The sequence below is a fragment of the Myodes glareolus genome, chromosome 13, assembly GCF_982192425.1.
Source record: "Myodes glareolus chromosome 13, mMyoGla1.1, whole genome shotgun sequence".
NCBI lineage: Eukaryota > Metazoa > Chordata > Mammalia > Rodentia > Cricetidae > Myodes > Myodes glareolus.
Window position 1 is genome coordinate 23,150,293 of NC_142038.1, and position 17,077 is coordinate 23,167,369.

A 17,077-nucleotide genomic window follows, 5' to 3' on the forward strand; every position below is an offset into this window, starting at 1 on the left:
CTTTCTGGCTGCCTAGTGGCTTGGCAAGTTCCAGGCCAGTGAGAGGCTGTCTTAAAAAACAAGGTGAGGATACCTGAGGCTGCCCTTTGGCCGTCATACACACATATACACACACATACAAGTGCAATAATACATACGCGCATGCACACACACACACACACACACACACACACACACACACACACACACGTCAATTTCAAATGGGTCAACCAGATATCCCGAGAAGATGAGAACACTCACAGTGTAAAAGGGTGTGCAGAGATCAGAGAGCCTCAGGGACACAAGTTCTATATCTATGTTTCTGTGACCAAAGAAGGCTAATTCCTCTGAGAGGCTTCTTGATTTGGGGATATTCCCTACAGATCAGACTCTTGGGTAAGTGATCTGAGGATCACTGGGAGAAGAACATGGTTGTCTTCATAATGCAAATCCCAGGACACATGGTCCCCTTGGGACTCACAATCACGAGGACAAGGAGCTTTCAGGAAGGCAGTGCAGACTGATTTTTCTAGGAGTTACTTGGAGACATAGGGAGAGGTGAGGACCTTGGCGTCTACCTTGTTCTCTCTCTCTCTCTCTTACTCCCTCCCTCTTTCTTTCTTTCTCTCTGTCCCTCCCTCCCTCTCTCTCTCTCTCTCTTTCTCACTCTCTCTCTTTCTCTCACTCCCTTTTTCTCTCTCTCTTTCTCTTTCTTCCTTTCTTTCTTTTTTTTCTACCTTGTTTCCTACTTCAATGGTGCTAATGTTTTCTACAGGGGAGTCTCTCATTAGCCTCACTACCAACCAAGGCAATTTCTGGCTAGATCAACTGAAGACAGTCCCGAGATAGCCTTCCCAATAAGCCCTATAATATAGGTACCAGGAGGAAGATGTAGCAGAAACCACATCAGTTGTAGTCTACACCGGAACCAAGCTAAACAAACATGTCTTTGCCAAAATCAATTATTCCACTGGGAGTTTAGGATCAGCCTCATGCTCCTGAACATTCTCAGCCCAGAGAAAACAGGAGCCAAATGTTTGCTGAGGAACCAACTCAGTTCTGCCTCAGTTCCCTTGCCAGGCAATGATGAAATCCCAATGCAAGGCATAGCCTGTTATATCCCAGGCATGGGTCTTCAAAATACTCATAATTTGCCTTTTAAGTAGTACGACTTCAGAAACAGTCCTTGTTCATGCAACTCTCTGAAGCCTGATACTAATAAATCCTTCCTTAAATTAGAATGGCATTACAAATAAAAAACGCCCTGCTCCCTCGGTAATTACCTAACACATTTTCAGTTTCAATTCTGCGAGCCAAAGGAGAGAAGAATCCCTTTCAGGTGTTCATGGTGTACAGTGCCTCACCACGTTGGCTCGGAACTTGCTTTTAGACTTTTAAGGGTGCTAGGGTGGGGAGGGTCTGAAATCTCACGTGGGGGAGTCGTCTTTTAATTGTAGTTTAAATTCAATAAGCTGTATCAGCGGCAGGGGAGGGGAATATACTACTCATGGCGTCCATGTACTTACGTGGCAGAGTACTCAAAGAGGCCATAGTAGGGGTTGAACATCTCTTTGGACAGCAAGAAAAACCATTCCCTGGCCACACCCCCATAGTCCAGGCCTTTCTCTGATTCGAATTCAATCCACAGTCTAGCCTTTAGGACGTCGGGCCTTTTCACAGACATGATCCTCCGATAGGACTCTTCAAATATGTTGTTCCTGTGGAGCTTCATCTCAAACCTGTTTGGAATATCTGCCTAAATGAAAAATATGAAAAAGAGAAGCTCATGAGCATGCAGTATGAACACGCATGTGCGCACACGTGCACATACACATCCTCTCTTACTGGAAAATAACAAAAGGGTAGAAATGGTGACAGCTTTCGGATAAATGTGCAGTGACGACTGGCCCCACCGAGAATCTCTCCTTTACAGGTTTGTCCTCACACAGATGGGACCTCACTGTGTCAAGACAGGACACACAGAAGCATCCTTTCACAGCTGCTCAGGCTGAGCTAGCAACATGTCTTTGGGAGAACATCGGCTGAGCCCCATCCTTAGTGGACATGGGCTCTTCTCTGACAGGCATTTCCATATACTGGTTCCATCAAAAGAAAGACTTAATCCCAGGTAATTAAACCTTTAAGAGGCAACCCCCAGGCAAGCTGGAACTAGTTTTATCTGTGGTAGGGACTGCAGCCGGGAAATGCAAGCCAGGATGCCTGCAAGTTTATTGTGTGTCATAGGGAAGTGGGACCCTCATCCTATTAAGTTTGAGAGAAGCATCCCCAAATCCAAAATTGACTGAATGATACCCAGCATGTAAGTGAGGTATGCCAACAGCCTTCTGGGCCCTAGAGCTCCTTGTCACTGGAGGACACACAGATGGCTGACAAGGCAATACTACTGGATGCCCCACTGCAAGCTTCAAGGGTAAAGGGGCTCTAATTATGAATAAAGAACCTGACTTGCAACTGTCGGACAGAGGGTAGATTCTCTGAGAGCAGAAGCTGCCAGCATCCCTCTACCACAGGAGAGAGCCCAGAACTAGACATCAACCGGAGGGAGCAGACTGGGGGAGGCAGCCTCGGGCAAAGGAGGAGGTATGGTGGGGCTCACATTCTCCTTGTCCAGAGGCGCCAAGTTTCTGAGCAAACTGAGGGCAAACTAAGGACCATACCAGAGAGGTAATGGGCACAGAGGACAGAAAGGTGAGAAGACATGTCAACAGCAAACACAGCACCAACTCAATGCTGACTGTAAAGTGTAAAAGCCTTCTGGGTCTCATGGTTGTAAACCCTTAGTGAGAATTGTAAATATCCTTGGGTTCATCACTACCGAGTATTATTACATGCTATAAACTTCACGTTAAAATATCCATGTTAGAGAGTTAAAATTGCACCTCTGACTAGAAAGAGATGCCCTCAATGCGGTTTCCCCAGATTTCTTGTCTTTGGTCTTGACTTATTTTCTATTCCGTAAGGATCATATGCCTTCTTATGTCTCACATATGCAACGGCACTTCAGGTGATGTGCTAGGTGATACTGAGTTAATCTTTCAGACTGAAGCTCTTGGTGGACCAAAAGGGCAGGGAAGAGAGGGAAGTGTACACAGACAAATCACAACAGGCTATTTCAATGAGGTAACGTTGGTGACGGGAACAGAGTGAGACACAGAGCTTATCCAGGAGCTGATTACTTACAGGTTTCTTTAATTTCTTCCTAAAGTAGTCATACTTCTGCTTAAATTCTCTGGAGTAAGGAACAGCCTGCGAGAGAGATTCAAACGCACAGATAACGTAAACATATGTCTGAAATTTTACGTACAGCGAGCCAATGCTGGCAGACTTCCATGAACTGCAAACCTTAAATACTCATTTTCTGTATTTTCTACAGAAAACCTGCATAATAATGTCCCCACAGGGAAAGGGGAAAGTCCTCGAAATGATGAGGGCTAACAGCACAACCAGACTGATAGCCAAGGAATCTCGGGATCGCGCTGCACAAACCAGTACGCGTTTTGTGTGAATTCTGCCAGAGTATGAGTCAGGGCAACACACAGAGGTAGAAAGATATGAGCATCTTTCATCATTGTATCATTTGTCTTTCCTGGAGCCATAGTTTTAGGCTATGGTACTTTAACCCACAACTCCAAGTGATACTTGAAAAGTCTTTGTGGGAAGCCATACATGCTGCTCATGTTAGTAATTCATTACCTGGGGGCAGTGGCAGGATGATGGTGAGTTAAGGACCATTCTGGACTACATATTAAGATGCTGTCTCAAAACATCAAGTGATGGGGGCACAACTCAGTGGCAAAGAGTGTGCTTAGGAAGTGCAAGGCTCTAGGCTTCACCCTCAGTACTACAAAACCAACATAATAACTTGTAGAGAGAAACGCCAGACGCAGAAAGGGCAGCAGGCTGCTATCTGTGTATAGGAGTGGGAATTCTGAGTCAATGACATTTCAGAAAGGATTCAGACTAAGGAGACATAAGGTTTGTCTTTTACTTGGTGTCCTGGCTGGCTCTGACTATCTACTTGAGCAATTGCCTAAATCAGATTTGGGTTATGTTTGCCTAGGGATTGTCTTGATCGTCAGTTTTTAGAAGAGCGCCTAGCCCACTGTAGAGGGAAGATGATTCTGGGTTGTGGAGGAAAGCTATCTAAGGATGAGCCTGTGTGAATCAGCAAGCAGGCCTGCCTTCAAGTTCTCACTTGGTAGACTGTTGTAGTGATATCACTTGTATTTTAATAAATAAAGCGTTCCTGAAGATCAGAGAGTAAAACAGCCCCATTGGTCGGCCTTACACACCAGACAGTGGTGACACGCACCTTTAATCCCAGTAGCCACACTAGTTTGCCATAGAAACTGGCATGTAGTGGTACATGCCTTTAATCCCAGCCCTAGAGAGGAATATACAACGGGAGGAAACAGCTCTCAGTCTCATTCTGAGATTCCTGGAGGCAGGATCACCATTTCTGACTGAGGTAGAGGTAAGAGCCACTGTTTTGCTTTTCTGACCATCAGGTTTAACCTCAGTATCTGTCTCTGGGTTTTTATTAATCATGCTGCAGACTGTAACCTGAATTCTAAGCTTCCCTAGGTGACTTTGGGCCAAGCTATTTATTACAGTAACAGAAATGAAACTAGGACACTTAGGCAAGAATTCCTCTAGACTTGAATGCCTTCTCTGTTGAGCGAAGGTAACTCCATTGGGGGGTGGGGTGGGCTCGAGGTCTCAGTCAGATACAAGTATCCAAAAATTTCGATAGCCTAGCTAGGTGGCACCTGAGAGGTTGAGGCAAATGACCATGTAAATATACCACATTTTTATTATCTGTTCATCAGCTCATGAACATGTAGGCCTTCCCCAGTTTCTGGTTGTTATGAATAGAGCAGCAATGCACATGGTGAACAAGAGTCTTTTGGGTGTATGCCCAAGAGTGGTATACGTTGATTTTGAGGTAGACTGAATCTCAGCTTCCTGAAGAACCTCCACACAACTCTCAAGGTTCAGGATCTATGTGGAAGACTAAGTGGAAAGATTATCAGAGCCAGAGGTGATGGACGACTCCAAGAAGACAGTGTCTTCCAGACATGCAGGACTGATGCACATACAAACTTAGAGACTGTGAGAGCCCACAAGAGACCCTCACAGGGTCACACCAGACCAAATCCCAGCACTGAAGAAGGGAACTGGATATCTCTAGCCAATAGGCAATTTGCAATTGATAGCTACTGGGAAAGGGAAAATCAGTTTTCCCCAATGGGGTGACCCTGGGTGTCTCAACCACACTCTGGGGCAGGCCCCACAGCCAACAGGAAGTGCCCAGCACAAAAGAGACACCGTGTTTGTCAGAACACTGTCCGAGAATGGAGGAGTGTGAGATGCCAAGCACTGGCGAGAACGCTACAGAACGAACAGACAATAAAAACGAGACAACAAAACAGAGTCTTGTGACCTCAGTTTTTTCTGTTTCTCCCAGATGTGTTTGCTTCAGATTAATCATTATTGCTTGCTGCAGATCAATTAAATATTTAAACTATCTTTTATACCCCTCTATGGAAACCATGCTTTGTCACAGGCGGGTTGTCCTTGTGACTGTACACAGCTTCAACTAGTGAGGACTTTACTCATGTGACCTTCTCCCTTCCCTCCCTCCCTCCCTTCCTCCCTCCCTCCCGTCTTCCCTCCTTCCTTCCTTTTGGTTTTTTGAGACAGGGTTTCTCTATGTGAAAGTTCTATGTCCTGGAACTTGCTTTGTATACCAGGCTGGCCTCAAACTCAGAGACTTGCCTGCCTCTGCCTCCCGAGTGCTGGGAAGCAGCCGCAGCACCACTGCCCACCATGTAACCTTTCTTTACCCTTAGAGTATAAATTGTCTGAGGCTCTTAATAAGCTGGCTATGCATGAGTCTTCAGTTAGTCTCATTTAATGGCTCAATTCTCTCAGGTCCCACTGCCTTAGAGTTGTGACAATGTTTTCTTTGTTGTTGTTTTGGTGGATTTTTAAAATTTGGTATTTTTTTTTGTCTTCTTGATTTTCTTATCTATAGTCTGTCTACTAATAGTGACATGTGACACGAAAATCACCATGGTATATGGTAACGCTGTATACCAAGCCTCTATAGAAAGGGCTCCTCATGACTTATTAGTAAAAATGATGATCCAACCTAAAACTCCATAGTTTTAAAAACTGGGGGGTGGGGGAAGAGAAGTGATAGCTGCCAGGTGAGCAAAAAGACTCAATCTTAGAAAAATCTTTGGCCAATGTGCTTGGGTTTAAGTGTTAATCTCTGACAGAGACAGAACTTGGACACTGTAACAGTCCTAGGCTTAGAACTGAAAAGGCTATGGGGAAGCTAACTTCAGGCCTAGGGAACCTACAAGGAACCGGATCTCTATCCAAGGATGTAAATGCAGACATTCTAAAGGAAACAGACTAGAATAAATTCACAATTCATGCTTATATCCAAGTGGGTGTGAGGCCCACGGTTACTCTAATCAGGTGGCATAAACCCAGGCCAAGAAAGCGGCTGCAAATGCTGGCCGGGAATTTAAAAGCCTCACAAGGGGGAAAAAGTAGTGCCCGTGGCTGTGTGGGTGTACGCGAGCACACACATGCACACTCACACGTACACGCACATGCATGCATGACAGTCAACCAGACAATACACAAGGGTTTTGAACATCTAGACATAACAAGGAGGAGAGTGAATGCTCGTAGGACCAGAGAGAACAGAATATCAGAGAGAGATGTTCTGAAGTATCTTTATGATAAGATATGAAAGGATAATTTAAAAGGCAATGCAGAAATGAAGAGACAAAACTTATGAAGCCCCCAAAGAACTTTGAACAGCTGAAAATACTCACTTAATAGGCACAACGAACACATAAAAAATTATTAAAAACCTTAAGAAAGGATTAACTAGAAGAATAAAGTAACAACTCAATATGCAGCCAGGAAAGGAGGCGGGAGACTCTGAAAGGGACAAGAACAAAGATGGAAGGCAATGCAAACACTTGGCTGGAGTGAGGATGGGGAAGGATGGGGAAAGCAGTGTGTGGATAAGGAATGGCTGAGGGTTTGCCAGACCAGAGGAAGGGTATAGCCAGCCCCACTCCCACCCACAGATGACCCCGAATCCCAGGTAAGACCCACAAAGGGAAATCCACAAACTGGCACGCGACTGTGAGCTTGCAGAACATCAAAGATAAGGAGCAAATTAAAAAAAAAAAATCACTAGAGGAAAAAAATTTTTGCCTTCTAAGACATGGCAATCAGACTGACAACATTTTTTTTTTTTATCACCAGTTTGAAGGACAAAGGATATGGGAGAATATAAAAAAACAAAAACAAAAAACAGAAGAAAAAACCAAAATTATGCAGTCAGCAGAAATGAGCATTTGATGGAAAGGGCCAGCCGGACTAGGGAGGCTCCCACTCTCAGTGCCTTTGTACAGACTGTTAGTCCTGCCCGGTTTGTTTAGCCAGTAAACCATGAGGTACTGTATCGGGAAGAAAATCTGGGGTGGGGGTGCGTGCAAAACCAAAGATGGGGGAGAAAGGTTGTTTCCCTAAAGGTAAAATTATGTAATGACTGACGATTGCAGGGGGTGGGGTGGGAAATTAAAGTATTTAGGAACTATAAAGACAAGGTGGGTTTAAAATTCTACCGAGGAAAAATCAGGAGGGAAGAGAACGATTAATTCTATTTTTATGTCAAAGGTTATTTAAAGCTTTTAAGTGGGGATAGAAAGATAGTTTTGTCAGTAAAGCTTGCACTGTGAGTCTGAGGACCTGACTGCACTTCTCTGGGGCCGAGTGGTGGTGTATGCCTAGAATTCCAGTGCTGGGGAGCAGCACAGGAGGACCCCTGAAGCTCACTGGCTACCTCAGTGAGCTCTATGCTCAGCTGGAGACCCTGCTTCAAAGACTGAGTTGGAGAGTGACAGAGAGTGACACTGGATACTGACCTCTGACCTCACACACTTGTGCATACACACAAATATACACACACACGGAACACTAACACACACTACCTTAGTGCGAACACTAAAACAAAGTATATTATCTAAAGAAACAGGGGAAGTTAAAATACTTGTATAGAAGGTAAGAAAAGAAGAAAAAGCCCAGCAAATTAAGGGACAAAACACCAGGCACATACTAACGAAGAGAGAACGTGAATATAATTTAGATGAATTTCAGACAAAACTGATATGTAGATGTTGATGCTATCATGACAGGATTCTACTGCCAGAAAAACTACACTGCAAGTATATGTGGTCACCTAACACTCAGGCTTTTCCTGACTGACATACAAAGAAAGGCTTTTCCACCTCCCCCCCCACCCCCAAATTTCTTTTTCTTTTTTACAAACAGGGTCTTACCAACCAGATAGCTCTGATGGGCCTGGAACTCGATATGTAGACCAGGTCTGTCTTGAACTCACAGAAATTCACCTGCCTATATCTCCCAAGTGTTAGGATTAGAGGTGTGTACTACCAAACCCAACACTACACACACACTACACACACACACACACACACACACACACACACAGAGATCATTTTCTAATAATGACCATGCCTTCAAGGAAATCAGAAGTATCATAAAAATTTCACAGCTTCTAGGCACAGTGGCTCTTGTGAGTTCCAGGCCAGCCAAGGCTACATAAGGAGACCCTATCTCAGGAAACCAAAACCAAATCAAAAATCCTTCACTCATATTCTCTGTCCATGAACATTTCAGGCAATATTCTCTAGCTACTATGTAATAAAGTAAGAGACCTTTCTTACATGTTCATAGATAAAAGGAAGATTCTTATTTAATCTATAAGTGAAGAAGAAAAATCATATGGAAATTCCCAACTATTTAGAAATGAGTGTTACGAGAACCAAATGTCTTCCCTAAATTGTTATTACCCATATTCCTACAGAAAGAAGCACTGTTTCTAATAAGGGGAATAAACAAGGCTCCTGTTAAAAGAGATTTCTTGGGACTAATTTGTCCAAGCTTAGGACGTCAAGTAATTTTCTTCTTCCTTTTTAAAAGACAGAATATTGCTAAGTGGCTCACCCTGGCCTTGAACTCTTGATTCTTAGCCTCACTAGAGTAGAATTACAGATATGTGCCACCACATCTGGCTAAATAACTCCCAATAACTAGCAAGCACTATTTGAACAGAGGTGGGTGATAGACAAACGGTGGAAATCTTTGGAGAGAGCCGAGCTTGGCAAGTCTGTGTCTAGAGAAAGCAATGTCTGTAGTTCACATTGTTTCCAACAACTGTAGGGAAATACACTGAACTGTGGCTACAACTCTGTTACAAAGAAGCCACCCCAGCAGTGAGGGAGTATTCAGAAAGCTCCGTGAAGGAAAGGTTATCAGCTTTCTTCTAACCGGGCTTTCCACAGAAAACTGTCACTCAGTTCATCAAATGGACGGCTGAAGGGAAGCTACTGGTCCACACGCATCTGTATGGTTAGACTTAAGCTTCCAAACAAAATGAACATGCAATTTAAGAATAATTCCAAACAGATCAGATCGATGCCATAAAATTAAGCATTTTCTCTCCAGCTCTTAAGACTCTTCGCTCAGCACATTGGTTCCATTGGCTCTAGATTCCTCCTGAAATTCTTTGACAGTTTCACAATTGCGCATAACGAACGTGAGTCATCTTCACGCTCCCCTCCCCAACCCATGCTCATTCCTGATAAAACACATCTTTCTAACACGCCTTTTCCTACTTTTGTGGGTTTCCTTGTTTGTGACCCACTGAGTTTAACTGGGACTTTTTGCATGTGCATGGGAGAAAAGGATTTCCCAGAATGGGACCAAGTGTATCTGTGGTTACATCATTGAAGAAATCGTCCTGCCTTCCACCCTCAGCAACCATTAACTGCCAATAGTTTGGGGGGGGAGGAGCCTCGTGAGTACTTCCCCTGTTAATGAAAAAACACTGATGGGCCCAAACTTGTGCTGGAGTGCTCTTAAATTATTTTAAAAGGACCCAAATTTGCAATCTCCTGTTGGTCCCAGTCAATTTCCTGTCTCTATCACCCCGACTTATCTCCATGTACTCCCTGCTGAGGAGTTTGTCCCTAGCATGCCTATGAATACAGTGTGCTGTGAAATTTCAGGGGATCGTACCCCTAAGCTGGAGGGGCATTTGCTAGCCAGCATGTGTGAGCTGCTCTAGGACAAAGTCAGTGAGTCAGCAGAATCGAGGATGCGTGACCCACAGCTTTGCATCCTCTTCTCGACAGGCTTTTAAAGGAGGAACAGACTCCAGCTGATTAGTGTGCACTTATTATCCTTGTCCTAAAACAAATGACAGCATCCTATAAATGCACTGCTTGGTTTTGCAGCCTATAAAAATGAGTACCTGCGGACCCCCCCCCCCCCCCCCCCGTCTCTTTCTCTGTCTCTCTCACAGACAGACAGACAGACAGACATTCTCTGTGTAGCCCTGGCTGTCCTGGAAATTACCCAGCAGAAGAGGCTGACCTTGAACTCAGAGATCTGCCTAACTCTGCCTCCTGAGTACTGTGATTAAAAGCGTGTACCACCACTGCACAGCTGAATGCCTCTCTCTTAAGGAGCCTGCATCCACACTTAAGGTAAAGGTATCTCTTTTTTTTCTGAGTCCCTCTCTTTCTCTTAATTCTCATACTTAAGCCTATATTAAAATATTTTCAACCAAACTCTGCTTTACTGTTAAAAAAAAAAAGGAGAAAAATCCTGATTATACATTTAAACCCTTTTAGAGGGGACCAGGAAGAAAATGTTTCAATTCGCTATTATAACACTATTTTCTCTTCCTTTGTAATTCCGGTCTGAAGTGAAGGCTCAGGCAGCTGTACCCCATTTGGAAAACTCACTGAAGAGCTGGGCTGAATCTTAAACTACTCATCCCCAGCAGCCTCTAGACATCACAGTAACAAGGAATAAACAGGAAGGGTGTGTTAGAAGCAGCCACAGCTCCTATGAAGGAAAGGAACAGGAGAATACTGACCGGACCGGTGATGGCTGGGTTCTGTAGTCTCGGATCTTCCCACTGAGTGATTTTGCTGTCTGAAAACATTAAAAACATGAGTGAATTAGTTCCAGTTCATTTTGTATACAGGATGTTTAAGAAAGGATTTCCTTCTGCAAAGTCCATCCAGCCCCTTTGGCTTGACCCCTGGGAGCATTTAGTATTGGGGGTTAGAAGGTAACTCTGCTGTCCATGGCAAACATATATATTAGTTAAAAGAAATTAAAAATGCACAACAAAATTAAGACCACTTCTTTGCAGTTTCTAGCGAGCAGTCTGGTAAATCTGCAATTATAAACCCCTTTACTCGCAAGGATTTATAACTTGATCTTGATTTCCAAAAGGTCTAAGAAGTTTCAGTTCCCTAGGAAGTTAACACGCATACACATGTTTGTTTTTTTGTTCTCATTTCAAATACTTCTTAAAATCTGCTTATAATGTTGAAAAACGGCTTTCAAGTAAGGATTCTATATTGAACAAATGAATAATCCACCCCATGCACCTCTTACAGGCACGTACAACCAAAGCAGCAGAGGCGGTCACCAAGAAAAATGAAAAAGAATTAAGATACAGCTGACAGGGTTCCAGAGAATGGGTTTCCTTGCAACCTCGCTCAGCAGAGAGCGGGGTGTGAACAAAACTGCTTCTCAGCAGCTGCCCCCTCACTCGCCCAGGTGATGGGATGGCGTAGAGCCATGGCCTGGGTTGTGAGCGTTTTCACCTGTGCACGATTAAAAGGCCTCAGAGAGGCCTGTGTGTGCATGGCACCAGGCGGAGGTCTGAGGGATTCAGATGGTATGGAGAGGGCAGGTTGGGGTTCAGTACCTCTAAAGTGAAAAGAAAGAAAGGGGGGATTATTTCTCCCTGAAAGATCACCCTGTTCATTCTTAGCCTGGCGGTGTGCTTATGGTAACTCGCAGACTCAACTTTAACAAGTACCTCAGCTAAATGTTTTAATCCTGACATTATTAACTTCACAAAAGTGCAAAATAAACATCAAAACCCTAAGCTACACCTTTACAATGCTAATTTATGCTTATTTGTGTCTTTTGGTTGGGCAGGAAACGTAGGTGAAGGAAAAGCTCAATCACTTCAGGGAGCACTGGCGGACTCAGGCGGTATTTTAGGCTGTCTAATTTCCAAAAAGAGCAGACTGTGGAAAGTAAAAGCTGCTACTGAGATGATAGAAAAATCAAACCCAATCAAATATAGGTCACAGAATACAGGGGGTTACAGCCGGATGCAGCTGGATAGAACCGTGTCTTTGTATTGCAGCTTGGGTCGTATCTGTGGTGGCTGGATGTTTGTCATCAAAACAGGAGATAAACCAACCACTCCCAACACACGAGGACTTCCACATCTTATGACCAGACTGAATGTCAGACTCCAGCCCTGACACCTGCACAGGGGTCCCCTTAGAATCCTGAGCAGGTGGTCACCCGTACCAAGGAGTGCCCCTGTAACCTGACACTCCAGTCAGCAGCCCAAGGATTAATCCAGATGGTTGATTTGCCTGAATTGAGATTAGTGAAGCCAACCACAGGGTGTGTCTGTGAGGGCTTTTCCAGGGAGGATTAACTGAGGGGGTTGTGGAAAGAGCAGCTCTATCCTGCGAGCTGGGTGCTAGGATGGACTAAAAGGAAAGTGAGAAGGCCCATCAGCCTACACATTCTGTCGCTCTCCTCCTGTCTGCCATGATGAACAGCCTCTGCCATATTTTTCTATCGCCACGATGGTCTAGAATTAACGGAGCAAAGGACCAGCTAGACCTCTGAAAGCGTGAGCCCCATTAAATTCTTCCTCTTTGAAACTGTCTGTGCCAGGTCTCTGCCTCAGTGGCAAAAGCAGGGTCATAATCCACTGACCTGCCCATGTCCTTGGTGACCAACAACCGCCATCGTTTCTCTTCTTGCTCTAGACTTCCAGTGCCATGGCCTAACTGGCCTCTATTCAAGACTTCCTCCCCAGGGCTGCTCCAAGTTTATTCTCAAGGGTATATCCGACCACTGTCGCTGGACTACAGAAAGCCCTTTGAAGCTCTCACTGTTTGCAGAGACACCGCCAGCCTCCTTTACGTGCTGAGCAGGCAGAACAGGACTGCATTCCCTTGGGCAGCGGCTCTCAACCTTCCTGATACTGCAACCCTTTAATATAGTGTGCCTTATGTTATGGTGATCCTCCTAACCATAAAATTATTTTCGTTGCTACTTCAGAACTGTAAATTTTGCTACCGTTATGAGTTGTAATGCAAATATCTGATGTGCAGGATTATCTGCTATGTGACCCCTGGGGGGTTGTGATCCACAAATTGAGAGCCACTGCCCTTGGGGATGGTAGAGTATGACCAGTCACGCTCTTGCAAATATCTAGACACATACAAACAAATCATGACTAAAGCTTTAGGGTTTTCAGAGACAGAGCCCATGGGGCAATCTCCATTCCCAGTGTGTGAGCTGCTGGCCATATCTGGAAATTGATTTCCACTGTGTGATTCCTGCCCAAAATCTGCCTGAAAGAGAACATAACTCAGAAAGCCATCTTCAGCCACCATCAAGCTGAACACCCAGATAACAGGCTCGCTTTCCAACAAAATATGTAAGACAGCTTCGGGCACTTTCTACTGTACAAGGGCCCTTGAGGACAGGGGTTATAGGTGTCCAATCCCACAATTCCTCTCCACTGCTGAGCATGCCTCATCATTTAATGGGAGATCCAGTAGGTACCCCTAAAACAGCTTCAATCGGCTGTTGGATAAGATTTAGGAGTTTATTTACCTTCAGAACGAAGTCCCTATTTTCAAATAGTTATCTAGCAAAATCCACCATTATCTTTGCAATGACTTAATGATGCTAATAGTGAAAATAAAGTCCACACACATTTTCCTGAGCTACAGAGTGGCTTTGCAGTCAAGTATTGTCAGCCGATGAATGAGGGGTGGACAGTTAGCCGGTGTCTTAGAGAAGAACTTCTGAATCAAAACACGCCTTTTACCTTTGAGGCATGAAATTCAAATCAAATGACAAGGAGGAGGCAAAAGATGAGAAACTCAGCCACTGCAGCTGCTGCCCATAGGTTTGGTAACGCAAAAATTAATGGAATTTCTCTTTTAACTTTTGTATTTGAGAGACAACCGCCAATGACTCAGCTTCTGGGCACATCTGGTCTGTAAGAAAAATATTTTCCCCAAGAGTGCCAGAGATTTCATTCTAGATATGTTTCTAGCACTTTACCCAGAAGGAGCTCATCAATCAATAAATATCAATAAATAAATCCTCATCAATAAATATCCACCAAGTGAACCAAGCTGTTCAAACCTGAGCATCCAGTGCTGAAAGTCTGCCTCTCAGAGGGTGAATAAGCACTGTTAGTGCAGGAAACACCTATGGCGGAGAGAAGCCTCATTCCTGACCTGCGGGCAGGGTGAGGGCAAAGGGGAATGGTGGGTTTTGCTAGCTAACTGTTTGGGAAGAGGGACTTCACTCTAAAGCTAAGAAATTCCTAAATCATATCCATCAGGTGATTGAAGCTGTTCTGGGGAGTACCCACTGACCTGAGAAAGCCTTTGAAAAAGACAGGGCTTTCTACTTGACACATTGGATTTTGAGGGAAAGACAAGAGATGGTATCACTGCCACAAATCCCTTTATGGTTGCACAGGGCAAAGCTTGGTAAATTTGGGAGAACTGTTTTTAGTGGCACTAAGAGCGTCACCTAGCCCCAGTTAGAAAATTCTCAGAATTCAGAATAAACAGTATTTTGGGGGAAGGTAACACAAGCCGATATATTGAGAGTGTTTGTGTTGACAATGGGATGCTTGCAGTATGGTGCGGCAAAGTACATAACTCAGTATTTGTTTTTCTGAACAAAGACAAAAATTACAGTTTATATAGTTCGAAATAATCTGACTTAAGTTCAAAGGTGGCCCAACCCCCTAAATATTCTGGGTTTTGGTTGGGCCTTCTCATTGACTTCAAACCCACTAAACCTCATATCTGAAGGCAAGTTCTTGGAGTATACTAGGTCCCCTAGTGACACTCAGAGGAGTTAACCAACCTCCTCTGCCAAGATGGTCACCAGCCTGTATGTGAGCATTGCCTGGGGTGAGACTTCCCAACAAAAGGCTCACCAGTCTACTCTGTTCAGTTATCAAAACCTGAGACCTGTGCTCGCTTCCTGCTTACAAACTAAATGAAAGCACAGAACAAAATACTACCGACTGCGCCCGGATTTGAACTTTGTTTGAAGCCTTATTTTTCCTTCCTTCCTTCCTTCCTTCCTTCCTTCCTTCCTTCCTTCCTTCCTTCCTTCCTTCCTTCCTAAGTTTTAGGGATATACAAATATAATTCCACGAAGAACACACTGTCTCAAGAAAGAATCCCCCCCACAACCCTCCAAAACCAACTCTCTGACTAAAAGCAAACATTGATTAGTTTAACTTTTAGATGAAATGAGAAAGCACACGTGTATTCACAGGTGCTAAAGCAAACGTCTTCAGCAAATACACTACAGATATCATTAGTGTGCCGGGTGCAAGGACACATGCTACGATAGAAAATAAGGTCAGAACGGGCACTCCGCCAAGACAGGGTTCCGAAAGCATACGCAGCCGAAAACACCGTTCGCATGGATTTGTTTATTTCAAACTAAATCATCACTTCTAATCTTATTTTCTATGTCCAGAGTGTACTTATTAAAAGCGCAAAAAAAAATCAAAGGACTGTCAATGAAAAATTTTTAATTAAAAAAAAAGTTAATAGGTCACAAGGTCAGGTTGGGTGAAAGCTCAAGGGACTACTCTGAGGCAGACTTGGAACGAAGGCACAGTACCGTACAAGGGCACTGACTCTCTGGGCTCATTCTCGCCACACAACACCTGGCTACCTGGACAGGGAGTAAAATGACAAAGCTTCACTGTCACGGTGTGTTACCCTCCCCTTCCAGCGCCCGTCACATCTGTGAGTACAGCAGGCTCTACTTACTATGGTCAATGTAAAACGTTCGGCCGTCCAAGTGGATCCTTTCTTCCCAACCAGGCTAGCATCCGGGAAAAGCGAGGGAGAGAGGAGAGACATCAGTTAGTGGTTCCCACACCGAAGGCGACACTAAATCTCCAGGACTCTTCATTACCCTTCCCTGCTAGGGACACTTTCATATGGAGACTCTGTCAAACAATGCTAACTTGGGGGCACAGCTAACAAGTTGCGTCAGCCCAAGCTTTCCCTGTATGAAGGACCAGAAATGACGCTCTATGGGTACCCCAGTAACCTGTTCAAGAATTCAGAAAATGGGGCTGGAGAGATGACTCAGACATTAAAAGCACTTGATGCTCTTGTCAAGGACCTGGGTTTGTCTCCCAGCACCCACACAGTGCCTCAAAACCATCCATGATCCCAGTTGGCTCTGATGCCTTCCTCTGACTTTTGTAGGCACCAGGCATACACATAGTATAAACATACACATTCAGGCCAAACAATAAGACACACGAAAAATAAATCTAAGATATATTTTTAAAGAGTTCAGTATGGAGAGTTCATTTAGTTAAAACACCTACTGTGTACTTCAGGGAAGGAGAAGGAGGACTCGTTTAAACATGCAGCACACAGTGGCTTTATTCCTTATTAAATGGCCGAGTAACCCAGGGCTGAGGACTCTCACCATTTAAACGGAAGAACTCAAAGCTCTGGGTAACCAACCACCTTTCCCGCCCTGCCTCTGCGTACACATCTGGCTGTACGTATAGGATGGCGCACATGCATAAGTGTGGAAATAGGTGTGGGGTCTGATGTTGATGTCTGCTGCTTTCTTTGATGGCGCTATCCTAACAAGGAAGACAGTCTCAGAGAGCCTGGAGCTTTCCTTTCTGGCTGGTCTGCTAACCAGCCTGTTCTGGGCATTGAGTCTCTCTCTGCCTCCTCACTCATCTGGATCTGTGGTCTTTGATGTGGGCTCTAAGGTTCTCACCTCTAGTCCTTACACTGCCATAGTAGGTGCTTTACCTGCTGAGTCACAGCCCCAACATCTGGGTACTTTTTAAGATAAGGTCAGCGTGCCTTACTGA

At 44.4% G+C, this 17,077-nt stretch overlaps 1 protein-coding gene across 11 annotated transcripts in view; it reads right to left on the minus strand.

The window, feature by feature from the left end:
* The window catches only part of Nedd4l (NEDD4 like E3 ubiquitin protein ligase), a 325,219-nt gene that overhangs the window by 19,598 nt on the left and 288,544 nt on the right, over positions 1 to 17,077 (minus strand). For all 11 annotated transcript variants that reach the window (XM_087895985.1, XM_087895987.1, XM_087895989.1 and 8 more), the window contains 4 exons: positions 15,999 to 16,053; positions 11,000 to 11,058; positions 3,181 to 3,246; positions 1,506 to 1,735 (listed from right to left, as the gene is read on the minus strand). In XM_087895985.1, the coding sequence (XP_087752111.1) occupies positions 1,506 to 1,735; positions 3,181 to 3,246; positions 11,000 to 11,058; positions 15,999 to 16,053 (410 nt within the window). The remainder of the gene's footprint in view (positions 1 to 1,505; positions 1,736 to 3,180; positions 3,247 to 10,999; positions 11,059 to 15,998; positions 16,054 to 17,077) is intronic.